The sequence below is a fragment of the Ricinus communis genome, chromosome 1 (assembly GCF_019578655.1).
Source record: "Ricinus communis isolate WT05 ecotype wild-type chromosome 1, ASM1957865v1, whole genome shotgun sequence".
In the NCBI taxonomy this organism is placed as follows: Eukaryota; Viridiplantae; Streptophyta; class Magnoliopsida; order Malpighiales; family Euphorbiaceae; genus Ricinus; species Ricinus communis.
The window spans coordinates 8,729,900-8,754,769 of record NC_063256.1 but is presented as its reverse complement, the minus strand read 5'-3'; the positions used below and the strand labels follow the sequence as shown (position 1 = coordinate 8,754,769).

At 34.6% G+C, this 24,870-nt stretch overlaps 2 protein-coding genes across 9 annotated transcripts; one reads left to right on the top strand and one right to left on the bottom strand.

Moving 5' to 3' along the window:
* Window positions 1-1,447: 1,447 nt before the first annotated feature.
* On the top strand, window positions 1,448-8,669 carry LOC8267304 (long chain acyl-CoA synthetase 1). 5 transcript variants are annotated; one of them, XR_003078425.2, is made up of 20 exons: window positions 1,448-1,551; window positions 2,828-2,991; window positions 3,099-3,162; window positions 3,235-3,324; window positions 3,432-3,488; window positions 3,594-3,642; window positions 4,159-4,235; window positions 4,342-4,381; window positions 4,465-4,559; window positions 4,889-5,056; window positions 5,531-5,641; window positions 5,985-6,072; window positions 6,156-6,222; window positions 6,370-6,445; window positions 6,585-6,702; window positions 7,292-7,537; window positions 7,612-7,751; window positions 7,860-8,042; window positions 8,232-8,371; window positions 8,468-8,669. XR_003078425.2 is itself a non-coding variant. In XM_048375226.1 (20 exons), the coding sequence occupies exons 1-20, from the start codon at window positions 1,462-1,464 to the stop codon at window positions 8,513-8,515; spliced, it is 2,091 nt and encodes a 696-aa protein (XP_048231183.1). In that variant the 5' UTR covers window positions 1,450-1,461; the 3' UTR covers window positions 8,516-8,669. The 5 variants fall into 5 exon arrangements, 4 of the variants coding, with proteins under 4 accessions (XP_048231183.1, XP_048231239.1, XP_048231197.1 ...); XM_048375226.1 differs by having other exon boundaries at window positions 1,450-1,551; window positions 8,252-8,371; XM_048375282.1 differs by lacking the exon at window positions 1,448-1,551 and adding an exon at window positions 1,575-1,685 and having other exon boundaries at window positions 8,252-8,371.
* A 616-nt stretch (window positions 8,670-9,285) lies between these two features.
* On the bottom strand, window positions 9,286-13,380 carry LOC8267305 (probable pre-mRNA-splicing factor ATP-dependent RNA helicase DEAH2). Of its 4 annotated transcripts, XM_002515199.4 has the most exons (7): window positions 12,861-13,374; window positions 12,160-12,362; window positions 10,964-12,048; window positions 10,449-10,574; window positions 10,113-10,351; window positions 9,793-9,911; window positions 9,286-9,683 (listed from the first exon to the last, which is right to left on the bottom strand). In XM_002515199.4, the coding sequence occupies exons 1-7, from the start codon at window positions 13,155-13,157 to the stop codon at window positions 9,557-9,559; spliced, it is 2,196 nt and encodes a 731-aa protein (XP_002515245.1). In that variant the 5' UTR covers window positions 13,158-13,374; the 3' UTR covers window positions 9,286-9,556. The 4 variants fall into 4 exon arrangements, 3 of the variants coding, with proteins under 3 accessions (XP_002515245.1, XP_048231153.1, XP_025012463.1); XM_048375196.1 differs by lacking the exons at window positions 9,286-9,683; window positions 9,793-9,911 and having other exon boundaries at window positions 10,194-10,351; window positions 10,449-10,549; window positions 12,861-13,379; XR_007216186.1 differs by lacking the exons at window positions 9,286-9,683; window positions 9,793-9,911 and having other exon boundaries at window positions 10,236-10,351; window positions 10,449-10,675; window positions 12,861-13,380.
* Between the last annotated feature and the right edge of the window lie 11,490 nt (window positions 13,381-24,870).

The window sequence follows — 24,870 nt, the reverse complement described above, 5'->3', positions numbered from 1 at the left end:
ACCAGACTAATCCAGACCCAGTTTGTTACGTCCATTCCAAGTCACATTGTCACTGTTCTCATTCAGGTTCTAACTAATTTCGATCTTGGTCTCCAATGGGTTCAATTTCGTGTTCAAATCTATTACCTCATATATAGTTGTTGTTTTTTTCTTTTACTGTGATTCTAAATCAGAACTGTGACAATCGTTTCATTTCAGATTTCGGAGGAATATAGAACCAAAACCTTATTCGGTTCTTCTTAATTCCAGTCCAACTTTTTATGGGCCAAAACTAACCCAGGTCAGGTCTATTTATAAATATATTCTGTAGTTGCATATCTTAGTCATGGAGTTCTCCCTTTCATTTATCTGAATCTTGTACCATCTCGATGCATCCTACCAAGGTGATTATGTTTTGCACTTCCTTTTAAAAGTCTGAGAAACATTTTGTATCAAAGAATTTGTCTGTTTGTAATGTCCATACAAAGTACTCTCTCTAATGAAAGTGGTGCATGCAATTAGGTTGGCAAATGGCAATGAAGGGGACATGGACGGTAAACTATTCTCCATCCCCCGCCCAGATGGACAAGAACGGTAAACTATCATATGGGCTGCGGTTCCCCTCCCAATTGCCATCTCTACATCAAATCTTAAAATATAATTCGGACTGCACTTGATCTATATACAATTATTTCTTAATGAGCTGAGAGGATCCAAATCCGAAAATGATAAGCTGAATCTACAATCACTTATTATTAGGGCTTATAATTAATATAGTGGTTGGTATTTGTTTTTATAATCAAAGTTTTAATTTCCTCTCACCAGAAATTCATAAAGTGGTGATACAGACGTGACTCACTCATACAGCAACAGCCAACCCCTGCCAAATTACAGTTGCGGGCTATATATGCTACACTATGCTCCTAATACAAGGCCATGCAGAATTGATATTTCTGTACCATTTTACAAAGAATATTAAAGAGTGTGGACACCGAATCGAGAAAACACAAATTGATGAATGCAACGATGAGTGGTTGTTTTTGAAAATACAGCAAGTAAACACACAAACGACGGATAGAATATAATGCTTTCTAGTGGAGAAGACAAGTCAGTCTTCAGGTTTTGTACAGTAATGGGGAATAATTTCATAATGTCGATTCAATTCAATGCAGCATACATCAGATTTGACATTGTTGGATTAACATTTAGCAGTTACTTAAATCTTTTAAGTTAATTAATTTTCAGAAACTTAAAAATGTTCGATTTTTGATGTTTTTCCTTATCCTTTTTAAGTTCGTTAAAAAACAAAAAGAAAAAAGCATGCGTAGTAGGAGATAGGCAGATAATAAAAGACAGGAAAATCGTGAAATAGAGAACTACTGCATGATTCAGCTGCACACTGCTCAACTGCTTCAAGTTCAACTAACGCATTTAACACCCTCCATAAATAACTTGTCTCTTTTCTGTTTTCCATTAAAGTTAATGTCAATTTCCCTCACTCACTCACTCACTCACTCAATCCATTACATTACACCGCCGTTTGCATGTCTTCACTTTCTCACTCTTTCCTCTGTAAGAAAACTGGCACTCTCTTTCTATCACATAAATGCAATGACGTTTTTCCTTTTTCTTTTATTTGCAATTCAGTACAAGTAATCAATACATGCGTACAATTATAACGTGGTTTCTGGTTGGTTTATGAATAGGTTGGTTCGTTTTTGACATTTAAGCAGCTGGTTTTCTGGGCGGTCTGATTGTAATGGCTAATGTGACAATCTTTATCTTTTTTCGTCAATGATGCTAATTAGACGGTTTCATGCTTTTTTGGTTGGAAACTATGGATTAGTTTAACTTTAATTAGTTAGTAGTTGGCAGCTTGTTTAATTCGTACGTCGATAAATTAATGATTATCCTGTGGGCTTTCTTGTTTCAGGGTTCTCTCTCTCTGTATACATGATACTTATCTTGTGGCAGGGTTCTTGATTTGCATGGTTTTTTGCTTTTAATTGCAACCTGTATTTATATAAATTATTCTACCTCCGTTGTCGTGCTGGTTTTACCCTTTCAATTCTCGAGTCTCTGGCTCTCATTTCTGGGTTTTTAACTCTCAGGTCAATCCTCTTCTTGTTCTTGTTTGCTTATTTGGTAATCTGTTTAAATCATTGAGGATTAATGGAAGTTTACTTTTTCCATTACTAATACTAGTGGAAAATACTTTTCCTTTTTCTTTTCTTATTTTTCAATTTTATCATAAGTTAAGGACAAACCTCTTAAGGCTCAATTAATGTTGTTTAAGGGAAACTATTGGGTTGTATTGACTTGGACATTTTTTCTTTTTCTTTCTGTACATTTTTCTTTTATTCCTTCCATAGTATTAACTTGACTTTTAATTTTTCCAAATAATTTAATGTCTTTCTTCTTCTTCTTCTTCTTATTATTATTGTAATTACTTTTTTTATTTAATAAAAAATCCTGTTAAGCTTAACTGGTCTATTGAGCTGGTCTCATCAATTTATTACCTAGTCTTGCTTCCTGTTTAATTTTGCGACTTCAATTAGATTTACGTTTAGTCCTGTTATACCTTGTAAACATCTCACGTTACAGAAATACTACACTTTCTGCAGTTCCTTTCACTTCTCTAAGGACAAAAATTTTCTTTACTGACAAGCAACTAATTTTCTAACCACTTAGATTTAGTGAATTCTGTTGATGACTTTTCGTTCTGTTTTAGATGCAATTGACGGGAACTTAAACCATTTAATGCTTGCTTCATCAACCATATCTCTTGTCTCAGGACTTGTATATATATAGGAGTCCTAAGTAACCTTTCTATTCAAATGAAGTGCAGGTTAGACTAGAAAAGAAAATGAAGGTTTTTGCTGTTGAGGTTGAAGAGGGAAGGGAAGGAAAAGATGGAAATCCGTCCGTTGGTCCTGTGTACCGAAATGTACTATCTAAAAACGAATTTCCTGCACCTGATTGTGATATGGATACAGCATGGGATCTCTTCAGGTAATTGACTTTGTATATTATCTTCAACAACTTCACCCGTAACTTTGTTATATTAACTAGAGTATGATCTTTCATTGTTTTGACAATGAAAATGTCTTGATTGGCAGTGTATCTGTAAAGAAGTATCCTGAAAATAAAATGCTTGGTTGGCGTAAATTTGTCAACGGGAAGGTAAATATCTGTGGATTTTGCTACTTGAACTGTTCTGGTATCTGCCTTTCAATTTTGACTGGGTTTTCTCAGGTGGGGCCTTACGTATGGAAAACATACAAGGAAGTGTATGAAGAAGTTCTGCAAATTGGCTCTGCATTGCGGGCCTCTGGTGCTGAACCTGTAAGTCTATATGTGTATCTGAGTTAAATTGTATTTGAGTGACTTTGCATATTTACTTTTCTCTGACTTCATTTTTGTTTGTGGCCTTACTGATTTTTCAATGATAGGGCTGCCGAGTTGGAATATATGGATCAAACTGTCCTCAATGGATTGTGGCAATGGAGGTCTATTTTCACATTAATTTTCTCAAGTGGATTTTCATTTGTTTCTAAGTGAACCAGTAACAAACAACTTTCTTCCTTTTCCTTCTTGTTCTTAATTTTCTCTAGGCTTGCAGCGCCCACAGCTTGGTTTGTGTGCCTCTCTATGATACCCTTGGTAAGCTTCTTTCTTAACCAGTTTTTGAATCTAATTTTTATGCTACTTGGCTGAAAGGACTTGAGATTCTACTTTATATTCCAAATTCTCCCTCACCAATTTTTTTTACTAATGAATCTACCAGTCAGGTGCTGAACTTGGTTTTTGCAAGCAGAGCATCCCTTTAGGATGACTGGCATCACAGTCTGATTTAAACTAGGAGGTGTACTTAATCTTTAATTTTTCTTAACAGTAGATATGGTTACTATGTTAGTGTGTTCAGAGGAAAGAGTAGGAAATAAACCACCATATTTAAAAAGGAAAAATTTCCAACTTGAGACCTCAACCCTAGAACTAATTACATGACCACGAAGCTAAAGCTTGGTGGTTCTAGGAGGTGTACTTAGAACCATCTATTATCTTGTCCCTAATTTGACTCTCATATTCAACTTCAGTTGTTGGTTATATTGTAAACTTACCGTTTGACAGTTCATCAAGCATTCGAAAGTTTAGCTAAATGAGTTGTCATCGATGCAGGGCCAAATGCTGTAAATTTTATAGTAGACCATGCAGAGATTGATTTCGCTTTTGTCCAAGATAAAAAAGTGAAAGAAGTAAGTTCAAAAGAATTTACCTGCTCTCAAATTATATATTCTTCCATTGAATCTTGCATGTGAAGGCAGATAAAGATTCTAACTGGATATGTTCTTGCATTTGCAGTTACTGAATCCAGATTGCGGATCTGCTTCACGGCTGAAAAGTTAGAATGAACAGACAAATACATTCATTTGATGTTGCTGGTAGTCAGATAAAGCAACGTGCTAATGTTTATTGTGGTTGCAGCTGTTGTTTGCTTTACGTCATTGACTGAGGAAGAGAAGGACAAGGCAGAACAAATACAGATAAAACCTTACTCTTGGGAAGAGTTTCTCCGTTTGGTTAGTTCCTGCCCCTGACTTGATCTTCTAGAAATTTACTTTTTATGCTAACGTATATAATTTGCACCTTCTAGAATTAAAAGAATTACTACGTACATCTTGGAAAGAGTTTTATCTTCTACATTTGAAATTATTTTCTACAATTAGGTAAAATTTTGCTTTTAAGTCTTTCTTTCTTCCTGGTGATAGTTACGAGTAGTGTGGTATTAGTTTTCTTCCCAACATACAACCTCTGGAATTCCTGATATTCCCACATTAGCATCTAAATGGTAGTTTCATATGCTTTCCAATCTTCATTATGACTAATCTTTAAGAACGGTATCTGTCAGGGAAAAGAGAATCCCTCAGAAACATCGCCACCTCATCCTTTTAGCATTTGCACGATAATGTACACGAGTGGAACTAGTGGAGATCCCAAAGGTGTTGTCTTAACTCATGAAGCAGTGATGAGTTTTCTAAGAAGCGTTGATCTATTTATGGAACAATTTGAAGACAAGGTAAAGAGAAAACGGTCGGCTTCTCTTCTTTCCAGTTCTTACATGATTCTCTGCTGTATGTTCATGGCAACTTAAGATGCTGAATAAAGTATATATGTACTTGTGCATGATTAATCAATTCTTGACAGCATGGCCTTACATTCTGTTATACAAGTCTTCACATGACATAAGCTTCCCTTAAGAGGTAAAACCAAGTTTAATCATGTTGCTATCACAACCTTAAGTTTATAAGAATCAAAATTCATTATCAGATGCCTTTCTTATGAAAATAAAGATAGTTTCTGTTGTTTTGAATATCTTGATTGACACACATCTTTGGCTTCATCTGCATAAGAAACATATCCATGTTTATTTCTTGCAAGAAAATGCTGGAAGATTTCCCATTGTCATTTTCGTTTCTCCATTTTTTATGTAATAATAATTTTGATCCTTCTCCATCTCTTGTTATTTTGACAATCTTATGGCTTCATATAGATGACAGTTGACGATGTATATCTATCTTTCCTCCCTCTTGCTCATATACTGGACCGCATGATTGAGGAGTACTTCTTCCGAAAAGGTGCTGCTGTTGGCTACTATCATGGGGTATGTTGCCAGTACACTATTGTTTTTACTTTGCCTAATTTCGTTGTAAAGGGGAGCAAAAAGATAATTTATACAATATAGCAAAAGAGAAATTGCTTGTGCCATGATCATTTGCGACAACAGTACTGAAGTGATGGCGAAGGATGTTGGGTTTTAAGAGTTTGTCAGGAGACTGGGATGCCTATCACAGCAACATTGGCATGATGAATGATTGTGTGACTGAGTGGGGAAGAGAGTTAATTTTTGCTCTCTTTCTGATCAGTAGAGTTTACAATTTCCATGCTCTTAAGTAGGTCTCTCTGATCATAAGTTATTGCTGACCATAGTGTTTCTTTCTTTGAAGGATTTGAATGCACTGAAAGATGATTTGATGGAGTTGAAGCCCACATTTTTAGCTGGCGTACCTCGAGTTTTCGAAAAAATACACGAAGGCATGACCACTTGTCAATTGGCACATATAAGTTGATCTTTAAATGATCCCTTATTGAGATTGTCCTTATCATCTGTGTTTCAGGTATAAAGAAGGCATTAGAAGAACTGAATCCTGTCCGCAGACGAATTTTTGATGCTCTCTATAAATAGTAAGTTGGTCTTCTACTAATTTGTATATTTTTCTTCAGCAAGGGAATCAATTTATTTCTATACTTGCAATATACAGAAATCTGAAACTTTATATAGCAGTATGTCGCACGAATGACACTGATGTACCCTTATGTTGCATTTCGCAGCAAACTGTATTGGATGAATCTTGGATACAAACAGAAATATGCTTCACCACTAGCAGATTTGTTAGCCTTCAGAAAGGTTGCATTTTATCATTTTAAACCTATCTTGTGTTTCTTTTCTTTTTCCATTTTTTTATTGGAAAATACCTTAAAAAAAGAGGAAATTCGAGAAAGTAGATTTGAGATAACCTCCATTTCTTTTTAATCCACTTCGTTAGGTCAAAGCTAAGTTAGGTGGCCGTCTTCGACTAATCATATCTGGAGCTGCACCCCTGAGTACTGAAGTGGAAGAATTCTTAAGGGTCACTTGCTGTGCTTTCGTGGTCCAAGGCTATGGTAAATAACTATATTAGAAGCACTCGCTCACTAGTTTAGTATATTGTATACTCTGCCAGGATAGAGACTGGGGCTCGCTCAGTCACTGACTAAATGGAGCTCTCCCTCCGCTTTTGGTGCTGTGGGAGAAAGATCTTGCCTACCCTTGATGTATATACCCTACATTGATAAGTGACACAAACAGATTAATTATAAAATTTAGACTATGAGCCACTCTTCTATTACCCGAGTGTAAACACTTCAGCGTATTAGTTACCTATCCAATAGTTAAGCAATACACCATGAGTAGACAGATCATTCTTATCAAGATATATGTGAGACGATGCACATAATGTTAGATAGCGGAAAAGGAGAATGGTGGGTCGGTTCAATCAGAATAATTTCACTGGTCATTGACATGTTCTGTCTAATATTTGTCTGCATAAGAAGCTTTGTTAGTTTGAAATGTTCTACATAAAGCAGTAACTAAAACAAAAATATCAATGGGGGAGTCCTGTAATATTTTGAACTATAAACATTAGCGGTTGCCTTTTTTTTATTTTTAAACAACGAGATCCTTCCTTCCTAATAGTATGGGCTCTTAATTCAGGATTGACAGAGACCTGTGGACCAGTCACCATTGGCTTCCCGGATGAAATGTGCATGATGGGTGCTGTTGGGGCTGTATGTGTGTGCAATGAGTTGCGCCTAGAGGAGGTTCCAGAGATGGGCTACAATCCGCTCGGGAACCCTCCTCGTGGTGAGATATGTGTGAGAGGAAAGACTCTCTTTTCTGGGTACTACAAGAATCCTGAACTAACAAGAGAATGCATGAAAGATGGATGGTTCCATACAGGTTAAGTAGCCTCTCCTGATAAACAATAATTTTGCTAAATTCATGACTAAATTTTCAATCACTTTCCTCTTCAGGGGATATAGGAGAAATTCATCCGAATGGAGTTGTAAAGATTATCGATAGGAAAAAACATCTAATTAAACTTTCACAGGGAGAATATATCGCACTGGAGTACTTGGAAAATGTTTACAGTATCACTCCAATTGTTGAAGACGTAAACATCTTCCCACTTCTTAGCTTTTGCATATTAAGCATTTTTAATATGCATTCTCTTAACGGAACTCTTCTGATCTTCGGATTGTGTTATCATTTGGTCTTGAAGATATGGGTTTACGGAGACAGCTCCAAGCCGATGCTAATTGCAGTAGTAGCACTCAATGAAGAAAACACAAAAAAGTGGGCATATTTAAATGGTTTTCTGGATTCATTTTCTGCACTTTGTTCTCTTGATCAGCTACACGAATATGTCCTCTCAGAACTGAAGTCTACAGCTGAAAGAAACAAGGTAATCCCCTGTGGGCACTTTTCTTAGAGAGAAAGATTATTTCATAAGAAGCTATATACAAAAGCCAAGATTATAAAATAACAACTTATTAACCTGTACACAAGCTTTTAGCAATAGCTTTTTTTTGTTATTATTAACTTTTTTTTAACTAAGCTAGACCTTGATGTACTGATAAATACTAAAATCTAGAGTATGCGTGTGGAAAGCAGCTTAGGGGTTTTGAACGTATAAAAGGAGCGATTTTGGAGTCTCGCCCTTTCGATATGGAAAGAGATTTAGTGACTGCAACACTGAAGAAGAAAAGAAATAAATTGCTAAGCTATTATCAGGTAAATTCAACAACTGCCCTGTTATTACTTTTACTTCAGTTTCTGCTGGGTAATCGTTAATAATGAGCTCATAATTTATGTGATGATGGGCTGCAGCTGGAAATTGATCAACTTTACAAAACTTTGGGAGGGAAAAGAGGGTAATCAGTCTTCTGCAGTCTTTAGCTGTTGCCCGACGCCTGGCGTTCCAGTTTCCGCATATATGATGCATCAATGTATATTTCTGTGTCAGCAAGAATGACTTATTTTGAGTATCAATTATTCCTGCTTGATAAATAAGCAAAAAATTTCAAATCTACTGTTTTCCGTACAAAAAGAAATTACAAACGCAAGCAAAAGGTCTCCTGCCAGTCTCAGCATAAAATGCACCCAGCTTTTTAAGAGAAAATTTGCAGAAGCAAATAAAACGGTGACATTGTCGTTATTTATCAATAATAACGCTGCAGTTTTTTGTAATTTTAGAAAGGCTACGTTTTATTGGTGACATTCGATAGCTCATTGCAAATTGGCAGAGTAAGGCAGTCACCATAATCTCCTCCAAAACGGTAGCATGGCTAATTCAAGCACACTCCCATCAAAATCCTGCTTTCTAAAATGTAACGTCGTTCAGCATTACGCAAGCCTATCGAATCAACACGCCAAGCAACTGTTTGATGAAATGCCAGTGAGAAATGCCGTTGCAATATCTAGCGGACACTAGTCACAACCGTTTCTCTTGAAATTTCTTAATTATCGATAATCCATAAATCTGATTCCTAATTTTTGACATGCTATGAATTGACTAGTTACATGCAGAGCAGACACCATACTGCTTGTCATGTTTTTTACAATTTAATCATGCAATGCTCCACAGAATGCTTGTCAAGACAATGCAGATCAGTCAACATTCCTGAGAAAGAGCGAGCAGAGGAGTGTAACCCGTCCACAATGAAGCTGTGTTTCGTTTTTCAAATGTTCAACTAAAACTCGAATAGGATTGAAGCCACATCCAATAACAAAAAATATGAAATGACAAAGGGTACAATAGAAAATGAAGATGGCATGGCTAAACCTACTATGTCAAGAACTACAAGGAGCTGAAGGAAAACCCAGTGAGAGATCACAGAGGCGTTTGCCATGCTATTTCACAAGCACCATCTCACTTTGTCCCCCGGAGAAGAAATCTCATTAAACAATGAACATATTTCACTTTCTGTTCTTGCTCTCTTCCTTCTCTCTCTCCCGCTTTTTATAAAGCTTCTCGAGAACACGCTTGGCCTCACAATTTGGGAAGTTGTCCAAGTCATAGTAATGTGGTGCTATATCTACTAGCCTGTATGCAGAATACATTCAATAATGATCGTTAAATAAAAAGGCATTATTTCGTCCAACAAAGTAAAAGTGAGGCGCAAAGAGAGTCATTCCAGTAAAGAGAGACTAACCATTCACCACGAATATCTGTCACTGTCCGAATGAAGTTCCGGCTTGTTAGGACATATTCACTATAAATAACCCACTCCGGCTTGTGATCCAGACAATTTGATGGATGTAAGTGCACCACCTGCAAAATAAATTAGCAAGACAAGATGGTCTGGTATAAGGTCCTGTCTCAAATAAAACTAGGCTATCAAGGTAAAACAGAGCATCACTGGGAATGGTGCTGTACGCCTAAAAGAGCATGAAAAACAAGAATTGACCAACAACCTTCTCAATTAAAAACTAGTGAACTTAGCGACAATAAAACCTGAGCACATCAACGTACTTGATTGTCCTTCACTGTCAGGTAATGTCCAGTGCGTTCCAAATGGGCAACCTGCATAAAATATCCAGCTAGCATAGCCTTCCTTATGTTGACATAGTAGTCGCGGCTGTTGAAGTCAGTGCTGCATAACTTTAGGTTAAACCTAGTCATAATGCGTACAAGCTGTTGTCTGACATTATCAGCAGCCTTGAGAGCTCGATGATTGATAAAATTCTCGTAGCACCAAGATGGATCTTCATCTGCAAACCATTTAAAAATGATAAGAAAATGAATGACAAGCATACCAAAGAATACAGTTTTAGCATAAAAAATAAAGAGAAAAAAGTAAGCACTCACTGTTCTGCTTATACGCGTGGTAGACATTCAACAGTGTCAGGTGGTCCCCATCAATGTGCCCAAATCTAGCTTTTGCTTCATCAGCAGCCTTTTGAGCCTCCCTAGGGCGGACAAAGCAATTGGGTACTAAAGAAAGAATTTGGTTATCACAGAAGAGGCCCATTGTAGGTCAGCAGATGCATACAGGCGAGACGACACCATTTGCTTCATGAGATAATACTGAGAAACTGCAACTATCTGCATCAGCACTTACTTAGAATCTGATGGTGCATGCCAACCGGGGGCATGGGACCCATACAAGACAGTGGCTGATGACAACCTAATTGGACAGACCAACTTTCAACTGTGTGCATGTACACAGTGTACATGCAACCAGATGGACAACTAACACCATGCACAAAACCGTGCACACGCCATATATGAAAGGATGCATTCTATTTATGCAACCCAATGGCATATTCTAATATAATTTAGACCAGACTCTAAATAGATACGAAGAAATATTGCAATTATACCTGAAAGCATTGCAGAAACTGATAGAATCTCATTTGAACAGTTGAATTCAGGACTGACAACCAGCATCTTTGCCATCTGAGGATCTAAAGGAAACTCGCTCATAATTTCTCCCAGCTTTGTCAAGTTCCCATCATCATCTAATGCTCCCAAATAATTTAGCATCTCTAATGCCCGCATCAAAGTCTCAGGAGCAGGAGGGTCCATAAAATCAAAATGCACCAAGTCATCTATTCCAAGTTTTTTTAGTGTTAGGACTGTATTTGCAAGGTTTGATCGCAGTATTTCTGGATATGTCTGTGGCTGAAGATCTTGATGAAAACTTTTCTCTGTATAAAGTCTGAAGCATTTGCCTGGCTGAGTTCTTCCAGCACGCCCTGACCTCTGGTGAGCACTTGCCTTTGATATTGGGGACACCAACAAGGATTCAACACGCACTCTTGGGTTATAAACCTTTTGCTTAGCAAACCCTGGGTCAATAACATAAACTATGCCATCTATGGTCAAAGAAGTTTCTGCTATGTTTGTTGACACCACGATCTTCCTTCCAGCAGGGCCACCCTCATTCAGAGGAGGTGGAGCAGGTTCAAAAATTTTCTGCTGCATGGCAGGAGGAAGAGTTGAATATAGAGGCACAACTTTCACTGGCCCTACCTGATCCCCCATATTTGAAATCTCTTTTGTTATTTTACGGCATGCATCTTCTATCTCCTCCTCACCTGTGAGGAAAACAAGTATGTCTCCAAGAGGTTCGCACATGTGTATCTGAACAACTGTCCGAATTGCTGCCTCAAGATAATCCCTTTCGGGATCTTGAGTGTAGAAAATTTCCACAGGATGAAGCCTACCAGGAACCCTCATCAAAGGTGCATCATTAAAGTAACCCTGAAACTTCTCAGCCTCTAGTGTTGCACTCATAACAACTAGCTTCAGATCAGGTCTATTTCTCAAAACTTCTTTAAGAAGCCCGAATAGCACATCTGTTGCCAAAGTTCTTTCATGAGCTTCATCAAGGATAATTACCTTGTATCGTTCTAAAAGTGGATCAGTCATTGCTTCTCTTAAAAGCATACCATCAGTTAAGTACCTGCCACAGACAAGTATGAAGGTGTTAACATGCCATAAAATCAAAGCACAGGTCACTTCAAATCTCGAGACACAAGTAGAACCATAGTTTATTAAAAAAAAAACTACTCACTTCAAAACTGTTTTTGCACTGCTACAGTCTTCAAAACGGATACTATAACCAACCTCTTCACCAATAGTAACATCCATCTCCTCAGCAACACGTCGAGAAACAGACATGGCAGCAACTCTACGAGGTTGGGTGCATGCAATCATCATCTTTCTACGTTTATCTGGTGTTTCTATGTCTACTGCTTCCAAAACAAACTGAGGAATCTGTACATGAAAATTTATATCAGCCCATGTACAATTATCACAATATTAGTTGTGAGGTAGTAACTTCCAACTCGTTACACTAAAATCACCATGAACTGCATTCAATTAATAGGAACAGGTATACAGATGACAAGCTCGAGAGTTGATAGCTATCATGAAAATTTGTATCAAAGAATGAAAGACTAAGCAAAATATCCAGTAAGAGTAATACATTTGAACACCTAATTACTCACATAATGATACCAAAATCCGAATTTGAAATATTCACATATTTTATTGTGATTTGTTCTCTGCTCATGTCCAAGTCCTTATAAATTGACCGTCGACATAAGATGAGCAAAAAACTATAACAGATACAGCTTATGAATATAAGTGCATACCTAAGAGCTTCACCAGTAAGAAACAACACAAAAGATTTGCTTATTACTTTGAAGATATACAAATTTATCATCTTTTTATAACAACCCTACTTCAAAGTATAACATTCAATTGACATACCTGAGTGGTTTTACCGCTACCAGTCTCGCCGACAAGAATAAGGACCTGATTTTTCTTCAAAACCGACAAGAATTCCTCCTTTTGGTGCCAAACTGGCAGAGTCTTCCTCTTCTCTAATATCTCATAGTATCTCTGTGAATAAGGCTTCCCGTTCCAACTATTTATTAAACTGTTGCTGCTCCCATTATTATTCATTGCCGCTCCGCCGCCGCCGTTAGATTTTGCGATCTTTGCGGAGACAGAAGTCTCGTCTACCACGTCAAACAAGCTGACCTTCCTCTTCCTATCCGTACCCATCCACTTCCAATTCACAAACCTAACTTTGTCGATCGGATGGACCTGGATCCGAATCGAAAGAATAAAAATTGAGAAATTTTGGTATTTTTAGTAAAACCCTAGAACGACAATGGAATGCATATATGCAACAAGGTTACGGCGCCAGCGTCGTCTCCGTATTTATCACTCGGTTCTTATTGGAACTTTCCAGATTTGCTCATTGGTCCCTATGGTCTCTCTTTTTCTTTGGTTACTTTTCCACCAAAAGAAAAAAATTTATATTGGTAACCGACAACCTCATCTCGTCAAGAGGCCCAGATTTGTTTTATATTAGGGCCGGCTCCTACAAGAACTCTTGCTGGGCTCAGGCCTTTTATCAATGCGTCTTGCGTGGCAATATCAATGTCATCCAAAGGTGCTTACGGGTCTCAAAACATATCATCAACAACGCACTCACCATAGTTGACGTGGTTCAACCCACATCATTTGCAAAACTTATAAGCCACCCTGTAATATGGCTTTATGCCACATCATATCTCGATTAACATCAATATATTAGTTTAATTAGTATAATTCATATTATTATACAAAATCTATGTAGTATTTATCATAACAAAAACTTCATTATTTACATAAATAAATGAGTTTACATGACATATTAATTCTCATAAATTAGTTTAACATGTCACAATACACTTATAAAATGAGTTTAGGTGGTATCGTCCCATCGAATGAATTTACTTATTATTTAAAAAAATAATATAATTGATAAATAAAAAATTACTATATAAAATTTACAAACCATTATAATTGAGTTGAAGATTTTGAGTTAAAAAAAAAAAAAGCTAACGTGAAAAGGCTTTTCTAGCCAATTTGTACACTATCCAATTACAAATTCTAAGAATAAAAACAAAAGAGGCAGAACTAAAGCTTTTGCCATACCACAAGTGTCTTCAATAATTAAATCAATTTCTAAGGAAGGTCATGACCAAGCTAGAAGCAGTATCTATAACAGATTCAGCATCTCCTTCAAAAACCACTTTCTGAAAACCTCTACGAGTAGCTTGAAGCACTGCTTCGCCTAGCGCAAAAGCTTTCATCTTCTGGGGGAAAATGAATTTTGGATCCTCTTGGAACGGGGCAGCTTCTCAAAGGGTTGTGCTGCCAACTTAATATGCTATAAGAGCTTGCAAGCATTATCCACGATAATAGGGGCTCCCACTCCTCATCTTTAAAAATGGAGGCACTTTTTTATTTCCACAGTTCCTAAAGGACACATATAGCCAATTGGATGGACTCTTTAGGATCTCAGACGATAGTCTGCTGATACCATCAGTTAAGGACAACCACACCTCCCCTATAGATGATCCTGCAGGAATTCAAACTTGATATGCAAAGGGGAATCACCAAAACGCTTTAGCTTTGCAGCACAAGAAAATAGATGTGAGACAGTTTCTACAGATCCACAAACCAAGCAGTTTTCTTCACTGAGAGTCTTCGTCTCATTAATTCCTTTCCAACAGACAAAACCTTAACTGAGAGCCTCCATATAAAAATAATGATTTGCTTGGGAGTCCCAAGCTCCACAGGTCCCTCCATACCCCAACATTCTTTAGCCTAACCATTTCTTCGGTTCTCAACGAGAGGGATCGCTTGTTTAAACTGACAGCCACTGCATAACCGAAGTTAACTTGATATTTTCTAGATTTCGTGAAGATCAAGACCTGCCTATCTGATGTTCCCAAACAACTCAAGGGAAGTTGGAGTATGATGTCTACATCTTTGGTATTAAAAGTCTGCTTGACCAGATTGATGTTCCAGGACTTAGATTACCATGGATGAGCTGAGATACTTTTTCAACGTGGCAGCCCTGGGGTCTGACAGTGGTAGGGATAAAGGGGGGCTCAGTGGGTAACCAAGGGTCTGACCAGGAAGACACTGATGATCCTCCTTTTAACCTGCCAACGAATCCCATAATCTAGAATCACCTTATCCGCCAAGATACTTATACTACCAGTGGCATACGCTCCATAGCTATATTTTGCATAATCGCATTTTGGCATCTCAAATTAGGGCTCATTCCGTGATAACATTTTGCTAAAATCACTTATTCACAGAAAGAGTCCAAATTGAAAACTTTTTAAAATTTGAAATGCGACAACACAGTATGATAAGAAGGCGGACTTCTTTTGAGAGATTTTGCAACCCAATAGGCCTTGGTTTATGGACCTTCCAGCCTCCCAACTATCAATAAAAATCTAATTTGAGCTTGAAAATGCCTTGCAGCTAGTGTACGATCTTAATCTTCTATTTTAAATACCAGTCTGCTCATGTACAGCAGATTCAATGCTTCTACTCCATTTTCGTTTGCTTTCCTTTAGCCGGGAGTTGGATTATCACACCCCCGTTACAGGCTAACCAATAGACATTAGCCAGGAAGCATACAAGCGTCGTAAAATATATACTACATGTAGATAGGTCAATATGCAGATTGTTAAGAATCAAGACACAAGGTTATTAACATATAAACATATGATTATACTTAAACATCATTTAACAAGTATTCAAAACATCTTCTTATGCCTTACAAGGTACACTTCTATATACATCACATAACTACATACAAAATGCATCAGGAGGAAACTCCATAAAACTGGCCCAACCTGACAGAACTGCTAAAAGCTAGACTTCGGATACAAACAACGGATGCATTACTATTTACAAACCTGAAAAGAAAAATTTTGGAGAGGGGTAAGCCTCCAGCTCAGTAAATAAATAATCAATATAATCTATATCACATACACTTAATACAATTTCCACCCAATCACATAACTTACAATGATTCATAGTTTAGGCATAAATTCATACCATTCTACTCAATTCATTACAACCATCATAGAAAAAAAAATACAATTCAACAATTATGGTTAGTTCTCACGGCTTGTGGATCCCCTTTAATGTGTTGCTCCGCCTCATCCTCACATATCGCACACGTAAGCTGCTCCGCCTCATCCTCACATTATACACTTTTATAGCCTCTCTAGACTTTATATATATATTTTTCACAGAGGAATCCACCATTCACATGCACATATGAACTTAACATCACAATTCAATCATTTCACTTATATCATATTCAAGCAATAACGATTGTTCCACTCAACACCAATCATTTCCATCTCATGCATTCAAACATAAACAATATTAAGTAAACGCAACCATTCGCGAAATATTTGATTAAATATATGAACATAGCAAATATTAACTATTTACTTACTCAAAATACATTTATTCCTTCAACATACAAGAACCTCCTTTCTCCACAACTTCCTTTCCAGGCCTTTGAGTTCCTGTTAATACAATCGTCAATTCACATTTCATGCATATTCCAAATATTCTTGTAAATGCTAGTTCTAATGCATTACAAGATCATCCCCTCTCTAATTCATAGGTCTAACTCTTCCTCTAAGACTTTCAATTACTGTTTTAATATCATATAAATATTTTTCATCTAGTTATATACCAATTTAACTCAAATTAACATCAAATAAATTGCATAAAACTAATCTCCAACATCTCTATTTTCTAGACAGAATTTAGTACCAAGGTATATTTATTGCTGGGCAAAATTGGCTTAATACAGAAATCTCGTATTAAATAGACATATACGCTTATGCGTCTAGTTTCATCTTCAAGAAGAATTACTCAATTCCGACTTCTATAGATTTAATTATTCTCAAATTACTGAGCAAGGGTCATACAGCTAGTTGTACCCAAGCAGCAATCTGTTTGCTCAATTTAAGCAACCAAAACGGCAAAAATAGCAAAATCACAAAACTACAAAGTTATATAGGACTCTTCAAAATTTCCATAGACACCAATTAAGCTTAATTTGGACTTATATAACCCATGTTATGCCCAAAATACAGAACATCAAGGTTGTTGGAATTTTGACAGTTTTCTATCTTGACATACTTAAACTTAAATCAAGCTTAATCTCTATGCAATCATTCAATACTCTACTAATTCATGATAATCAGACCTTTAATTAATCAATGAAAGCATCAATTGAAGTTTTTCTAATTTGTAATCAAGAACCCTAATGACAAATTAATAATACTCAAGTAACAACTCACCAATTTCAGCTTTTGGGTTGCTAATATGCTTAAATCCTTTAGCTTTAGCTTGGCTCCTTCAATAGTTGGTAAAACCCTATCTTAATCTTAAGTTTTTCTAGGTATTTCACTCCTTTTTCTTCTTCCAAATTTTGAGTTTTTGGCCATGTACGAATTTTAGAGAAATGAAGAGGTAAAATGAGCTTGCTCATGGTTCCAATTTCCAAGATTCATCTCTCAATGCCACCACCTACTTAAACTAGTTTTATCATCCTAAATTAATTCTTACTAACCATATATAGGTACTAACTTTTAATTGTATCTTTTAAGTCCAATCTATTTACCCAACCTTCAACTATTAGTTCAATTAAGTCTTAAGGCTAATACACATAACCCAAATACTTAATCCATTTATCTAAATTAATAATCTAATATCATGCTTCTTATTCTCTACTTATAATTAATATATATCTGTTCTCATAAAATAAAAATATTATTGATATACCATCATATGCCCAATGATTAAATGTAAATGCACATAACATGTATGATGAGAAAATGCAGGCGTTACAACTCTCCCTTCCTTAAGAAATTTCATCCCCGAAATTTTAACAACTCACCAACATTACAATGGAATAGATGCGGATACTTCTGTCTCATATGATCTTCCACTTCCCAAGTTGCTTTTCTTGGTGAATGATGACTCCACTTAATTTTGACCATAGGAATGTCTTTATTTCTCAATTTCTTAACCCTTCGATCAAGAATTTCTATCGGTTCTTCCACATATGTCAACTTTTCTGTGATTTCTATCTCTGGCTCTAGAATGATATGACTAGGATCTGATCTATATCGCCTCAACATAGAAACGTGAAAAACATCATGAATAGAAGACAGCTCTGTAGGTAATGCTAACCTATAAGCCAATGGTCCAACTCTTTCAATAATTTCATAAGGTCCTAATTAGTTCTCAAGAAGTCGAGTGGAGATGAGAGGTTCCTAATTAGTTTCAATCTTAGTGTAAAGCCCTTTTTCTTTTAAAATTCGAGGACGAATTTTTTTAAGGGGGGGAGAATGTAATACCCGAAATTTTTATATATTTAATAATGAGTTTTTATTTAAGTTAATTTTAGCTTTATTTTTATTCGGTTTAATTGGAATGATTTAAATACAAATTTTGAATTTTAATGTTAGACAAATAAATGAGTTATTTTCCATATCCAATTAGTTTGAAATTTTAAGAATTAATTAAGTAAATTATTTGAAGGGTGGATTATATTTTTGGTTATTCTAATTTTTCCCCAATGTATATGTATATGTATAAATAAAATTATATATATTAGAAAATTTTGGAAGAAATTGTAAAGGATGTTTTTATAAAAGAATTTTGGAAAAATTGGTATTTTAATTAATTAGTGGTATTAAATTTTAAGTTGGAAATTTATTATTTAAATTAATTTTGTGTTAGGACTAAATTGGGAAATTATTTTGGAATAAGGATTGAAAGTATAATTTTATTTTTATGGGGTTTTAATGGAAATTTGTGAGTTTGGTATTTTTGTAAATAAATATGTCGGTCAGGGGTATTTTTGTAATTGTGTATTTTCAATAATTCTAATTTGGCCCAAAGTGAATAGTTAGGGGCTAAATTGAAAGGCTAATAAGAAGTTTGGGGGTTAAATTGGAATTCTGCAGGATGAAATTGTAAGTAATTAAGAAAGTTGAGGGACCAAACTGTAATAAAGAAAAGTTCAGGGGAAAAATGTCGATATTGCAAGGAAATGAATCGGGGAAGAAGAGAGGAAGAGAGGGAGAGATAGTGCAGCGCCGGGAAGAGAGAGACAAAGAGAGAGAGAGAGCGTCTGGCGGTGACCAAGACGGACAATGGCAAGCAGAATCGCGACGTGTGGCAGCGGCTTCTAAGCGTCGTTCCGGCAGATCTTGATGGCGATTGGCTCCCCTCGAAGAGAGCTTTCTTTTGGCAGCAGCGGCAACGCCTGTGGTGGCCGGAGATGGAAGATCCGGTGGAGAGAGAAAGTAGAGGGCAGCCGCATTTTTGGGTTTTTTCGGTGAGCTCCGGCGAGCTATGGATGATCGGAGGACGTATCCCGACTTTCCTCAACTCAAGCTTCGCAATGGCACCAGTTTTGTAGCGATCGGACTTCATTTGCATTCGACGGCCGAGATCGTCCGTAAATCTCTCCGAACAATTGGGTGTCAGATTGGAAAATCGGAAGCGGGGATCGTCATCAGCGCGTCGTTGTGAGTCTGATGATGTGTTTGGATCGTCGATCGGACTCCGGCGGCTGGAGGCGAGTCGACCAAGCGACCGAGTGTCTCGGTAATTATCTCTGGCCCGTTAATCTTGGAATTCTTTCATTTAATTTGTGTGTCTATTGATTGTGTTGAGTATTTGATGATATTTGTGAGTGATAAATAATTGTCTTTCAGTTTGCCTGCCTCATGTTTTGTGCTTTGTGGTGGAGTCGGGAAATAGTGAAAGTCTGGGGACCCGACTCCCGTTGTCTGGATTGTTGGATATTTGTAGTGTTTTTCTGGCAGTTCCTTGACCCGTTTTTATGGGGGGTAATGTCCTGTTGTAGGGGAGGTTCTGCCAGATTTTCGGAAGAATTCTCCCGAGTCGAGATTCTTAAACAGTTAGTTCTAGGAGTCTAGACCTAGGATTGTTTCAGCATAATTGATAAATTATTTTTCCGTGATTAGATGATCTGTCTGTTCGGCTCGCTCCAACCGAGGCATCGGAGCAGAGCTAGAAGGTCGCCCAAAACCTGTGAGTTAAAGTCACTTAATTGTTGCACTATTACTAAGTCTGAATTTAATATGCTATTTTGGAAGTTTATGCTTAATATGGTTATTAGTATCGCAACGTAAATAATTTTACTGGATTATTAATTATTGAAGATAATATAAGTATTATTATAGTAATGTTATAATAATACCAAATATTATCAGTTTTCCACATGAGTTGCACGATGTCTTACTCTAAATTGTTAATCGTTATTTTGATATGGTTGAATGACCTCTTTAGACAATAATATTTATTAAATGTGGTGATTGCAATTTGGGAAATGTGGCTTGTAGAACATGCCGGTAATGATCATGGAAGGGTAATAAGATTTTTATGTGTTACCGGTCGAGCATGGCTCTTTGGGCTGATTTGAGTGAGATCTTGGGAGTAAAGGACCTGTCGAGCTTCGCTCGCTCGACTTATTTGAATATTAAGTGATCGGACTGGAGTTAAGGACCCTAGTCGAGCTTCGCTCTCTGGGCGCCAGTTCTATTGGAATGATATGCCGGAGTAAAGGTCCCTGGTCGAGCATTGCTCTCTGGGCGCCAGTCTTATTAGATTAAGAGAGCCAAAATGACTACTAGAATTTGGGGTTAGGGTTCTACTGAGCCACTCGTCCCGTAAAAGTAAAAATATATTTATTTATTTATTCAATAGGGTAATGATTATAATATGGGTTGTATTTACTTGCATGGTTGATATATTGATTCGAATGATTAATATTTTCTGTGAAAAAAGCAATAGTCTCTAGATTATTTGATTTTAACTCATTCTCGAGACTGACAGTCTTCATTTACTATTTTTCAGATTCGTGACTGTTAGTCTTCCCGCGACTCTTACTCAGTAACCCGACTTCTTCATCATCGAGTGATGTTTGATTTGGTATGTCAAATTGTAAAAATCTTAGATTCTCCGCAGTTGCAATAGTAGAGGTATCAGTTGTAAATTTTATGAGTTTCGGGTCTCGCCTAATTTTTCTGGCAGACCGAAGTAATTATGTAAAATGTAACTATTAAGATAATTTGTAGCTTTAATAATATTAATTTGAGATGAGATTTGTTTGAGTTATGAGTTTCAGGCTTACTACAGAATTCGGTGGTCTTACGCCTACCCATTCCCTAGTGCCGGTCACGGGCCCACAGGTGGGGTCGTGACATAAATATATACATAACTAGTATTTAAAACTATTTTTAAGAATATAATTTATTTTATAGATGAATAAAATTTGTTTAAAAAAATTTAAAAATCATTACAAAGAGAACTTCTTTTAAAAAATTTACAGTAAAAAATATATATTAGGTATATGTTGGATATAATATTTAATCAAAAATTCTAATTTATTTAATTTAAATATTTTAATTTATTTTTTCTCAATAGCAATAATATCATTTTTAATATATTGATTTAATTAAGATTTATATAATGACTCTCGTGACTATTAGAAATTAAGAAAATAGCATTATGGTAATTATTTTATTATTCTATATTTCTATGAAATTATTAAATATTATGCAAATTTAATATAATATAATAAGAAAATAGAAGTAAATGAGATCCATTTGATGAAATATGAAATACATTAAGTATATATTTGATATCTAAAATATTTTAATATATATATATATATATATATATATATATATGTTTATCTCAAACATAAAAAATTAAAATGTGATATACATTAAATATATATTTAGTATTTGCAACTATTTTAATTCATATAAATTACATATTAAAAAATTCTTAAAAAATATTATACATTACACTTATTTTGTTATATGTTGGGTATAAAATGTATATGTTAGCTATATATTAGATATATGTTAGGTAACTTTTAATCAAAATTTAATTTTTTTAACATGTTTTTCAATTTTTTTTCAGTAGCAAAGATATAATATCGGTATTTATTCCAAAATAATAGAATATATTTAATTTATTTTAATATATGTTCCTTATATATAATAGACTCACTGTGCTTATATCTGTAGAAAAACGTAAAAAGAAATTACAGTAAATGATATATATTTTACAGATTTTAGTATATGTTTCGTATATATTTGGTATACGTATAGTATATACATAATATCTAAAACTGTTATTTGATTCTTGCTTGTACCTTTGGTATATATGCACCCGTAAACTTGACATTATTTAAAAAGTTTAGCCAATTTTTTAGGACAAGTATACAAATATGGATAGCACCATTACAAGTGGTTATTTCATTGCTTGTCCATACATGGGTAGCACCATTACAAAAAAGAAAAAAATTGAATTAAATTGAATAACTAGCCATAAAGTCTTGAATTAATGCTCCATGTCATCTTCTTTCTTTGCTAGTTGTATAATAATCTACTTTTCATTTAATCGTTCTATAATTATGTTTTCCTTCTCATTCTTCATTATATATTTTTTAACATAAAAATAAAAAAAAAACAATAATATTTACATCACTACACATAAATTTTTCCAACATATCAAAATAAAAAGGTTACAAATAAAATTTTTATCTTCTTAAACTTGTGTAAAAAATAGTATTTATATATTTTTTTGGTATATATTTGTATATATAGTATATATATATTGTCTTAAATACAATATGAAACCTATTAGTATCACCCCCATTAAAACCATCATCAAAAGTAAAAAAAAATAAAAAAAAAAATTTATTTAGGAAATTCATCAAACACCTTAAATACATTTTTTTTTTCTACCATTAATCAAGAAATCAAAAACTCACAAATTTATTCCAAGTTAGTACAATAAATGACATTTTAATGAAAATGAGCATATTTATAAATATGTTGCTTCATGATATTTCAAACTGAACACTTCTCGTGTCCCAAAAGTGCCAAGAGCATCTTCGTATAGTCTCCATAGGTATTCTTGGCAATGGTGAAGGAACAATGTGGTTCATTCCATTTCACTCTTTTTAATTTTATAAAAAACTAATGAATCCATCTTTCACGCCTTCATCTCTGCTGCACAAAGAACAGTAACTATAGTTATCTCATTGATCTTCACATTCATTAACTCATATTCTTTTAGATATTTTATTTCATTAACAGATCTTTTCTTTACCATTCATTTTTTTCTTTATAGTAGATGAAGCAATAATGGAGAGTGAAAGATAAATTCGTTAAGTAGAGAGTACATAGAAAACTAAAGAGAGAATGAGTAGAATTGATAAAATTATTAAGGAGAAAATAAAAACCATAAAAAAGAAAGGTGTGCTTTTGTTGAAAAAGAGATAGAAACTTTTAAAAAACAACAATACAAAAGAAAAAGAAATAGTCAAAAACAGTAAAAATAAAAAAATATAAAGTAAAAATAAAAAAATAATAATTTACCGTATAAAAGATATTTTATAAAAAAAATTTCATAATCCATGTAATTTTTTCTTTTCTTTTTTCTTGGCATATCCTCATGCAACTTGGAGTTTTTAGATATAAAATATAAAGCAAGAAAAAGTATTATTAGATAGACTTAGTTATTAATGTTATTTATAAATAAAATAAATTATATATTAATATGTGTCAAGAATAAAATATAAGAAAAATATTTTTTAATATAGTTTTTATATTAAAAAATTTATAACATTAAAAATAAGATTATTTGTATTTCAATTTATTCAATTCACCTAAAATTGAATTTCGTTGGAAAAATTATTAGATGAATTTAACTAATTTCGTTATTTATATATAAAATTAATTATATATTGATATATGAGAAGTGTAAAACATAAAAGGGAAATATTTCTTTTAAAACTGGAGTTTGTTGAACAGACGCATGATTTGATGAAAATTGGGGTCCAACAAATGGCTCCAAAATTGAGCCTATTTATCAGAAAAGTTAAAAGAGTTTGATATATTTGACCCCATTGACATAACTTCAAAAGCATATTGACTCTTTTGTCCATGATTTATATCTGAAATGGTCCTACTAATTATATTTTCTTGTTACCTGGCCAAAATTGAAATGTTTTTCACATTACTTTCCCTTCCACGTCTTTTCAAAAGGGTCCTTTATTAATTATAGTTACTCGGAATTGAATTACTGCAGCTTTTGTTTTCTCTTGCGTACTTCATCTGTATAAGATAAAATCGAAAAGTGGACCGAATTTGATTAGATTTAGAGATTTTATGTGAGATTTTTTTTTTTATATATTTTATGAATTTAATTTAATTTAAATTTATTGGTTAGTAAGAAGTCTAAATTCATAAAATTATAAATATAATTCAAAATTTACTATTTTGAAAAAAAATAGATTGTAATATTATAACATTTTATTGTAATAGTGTCTCTAGTAAAATTATATTAATTTAATTTTACTTATAAGCGTCCAAAAACTGTGATTGTAAATTTTTTATAATAATATAAAAGTTATTCTTAAAATATAATTATAAATAGATTTATTGTATCTGCCAACCTCCTTAACTGGAAACCAACTCAAGCATATAATTCGTAAGGCATAATATATGGGTCACATGTGTACGTGCATGTATATATAAATATTACTGTTCAGAATGATAAATATTTTCGACAAATTCAGGATATATAATGCGTATGTGTTGGGTATAAGGAAACTTTATTAATAACTAATAAAGGCTTTTAAAATATATAATCAAGTGCAATTAACTTTAAGGTTCAAAGTTCTTATGCGAAAATCAATTTCATTATAAGTAGTTTAATGAATGATTACGAACATGAATTGTACAGTGTTTTTCCTGACTGCAGCCATCAATATCGGATGGATTGGCAGGTAAGTTGAATTTACTCATCGCGCAAACAAACCTCTGAACCCCAAGCTAGT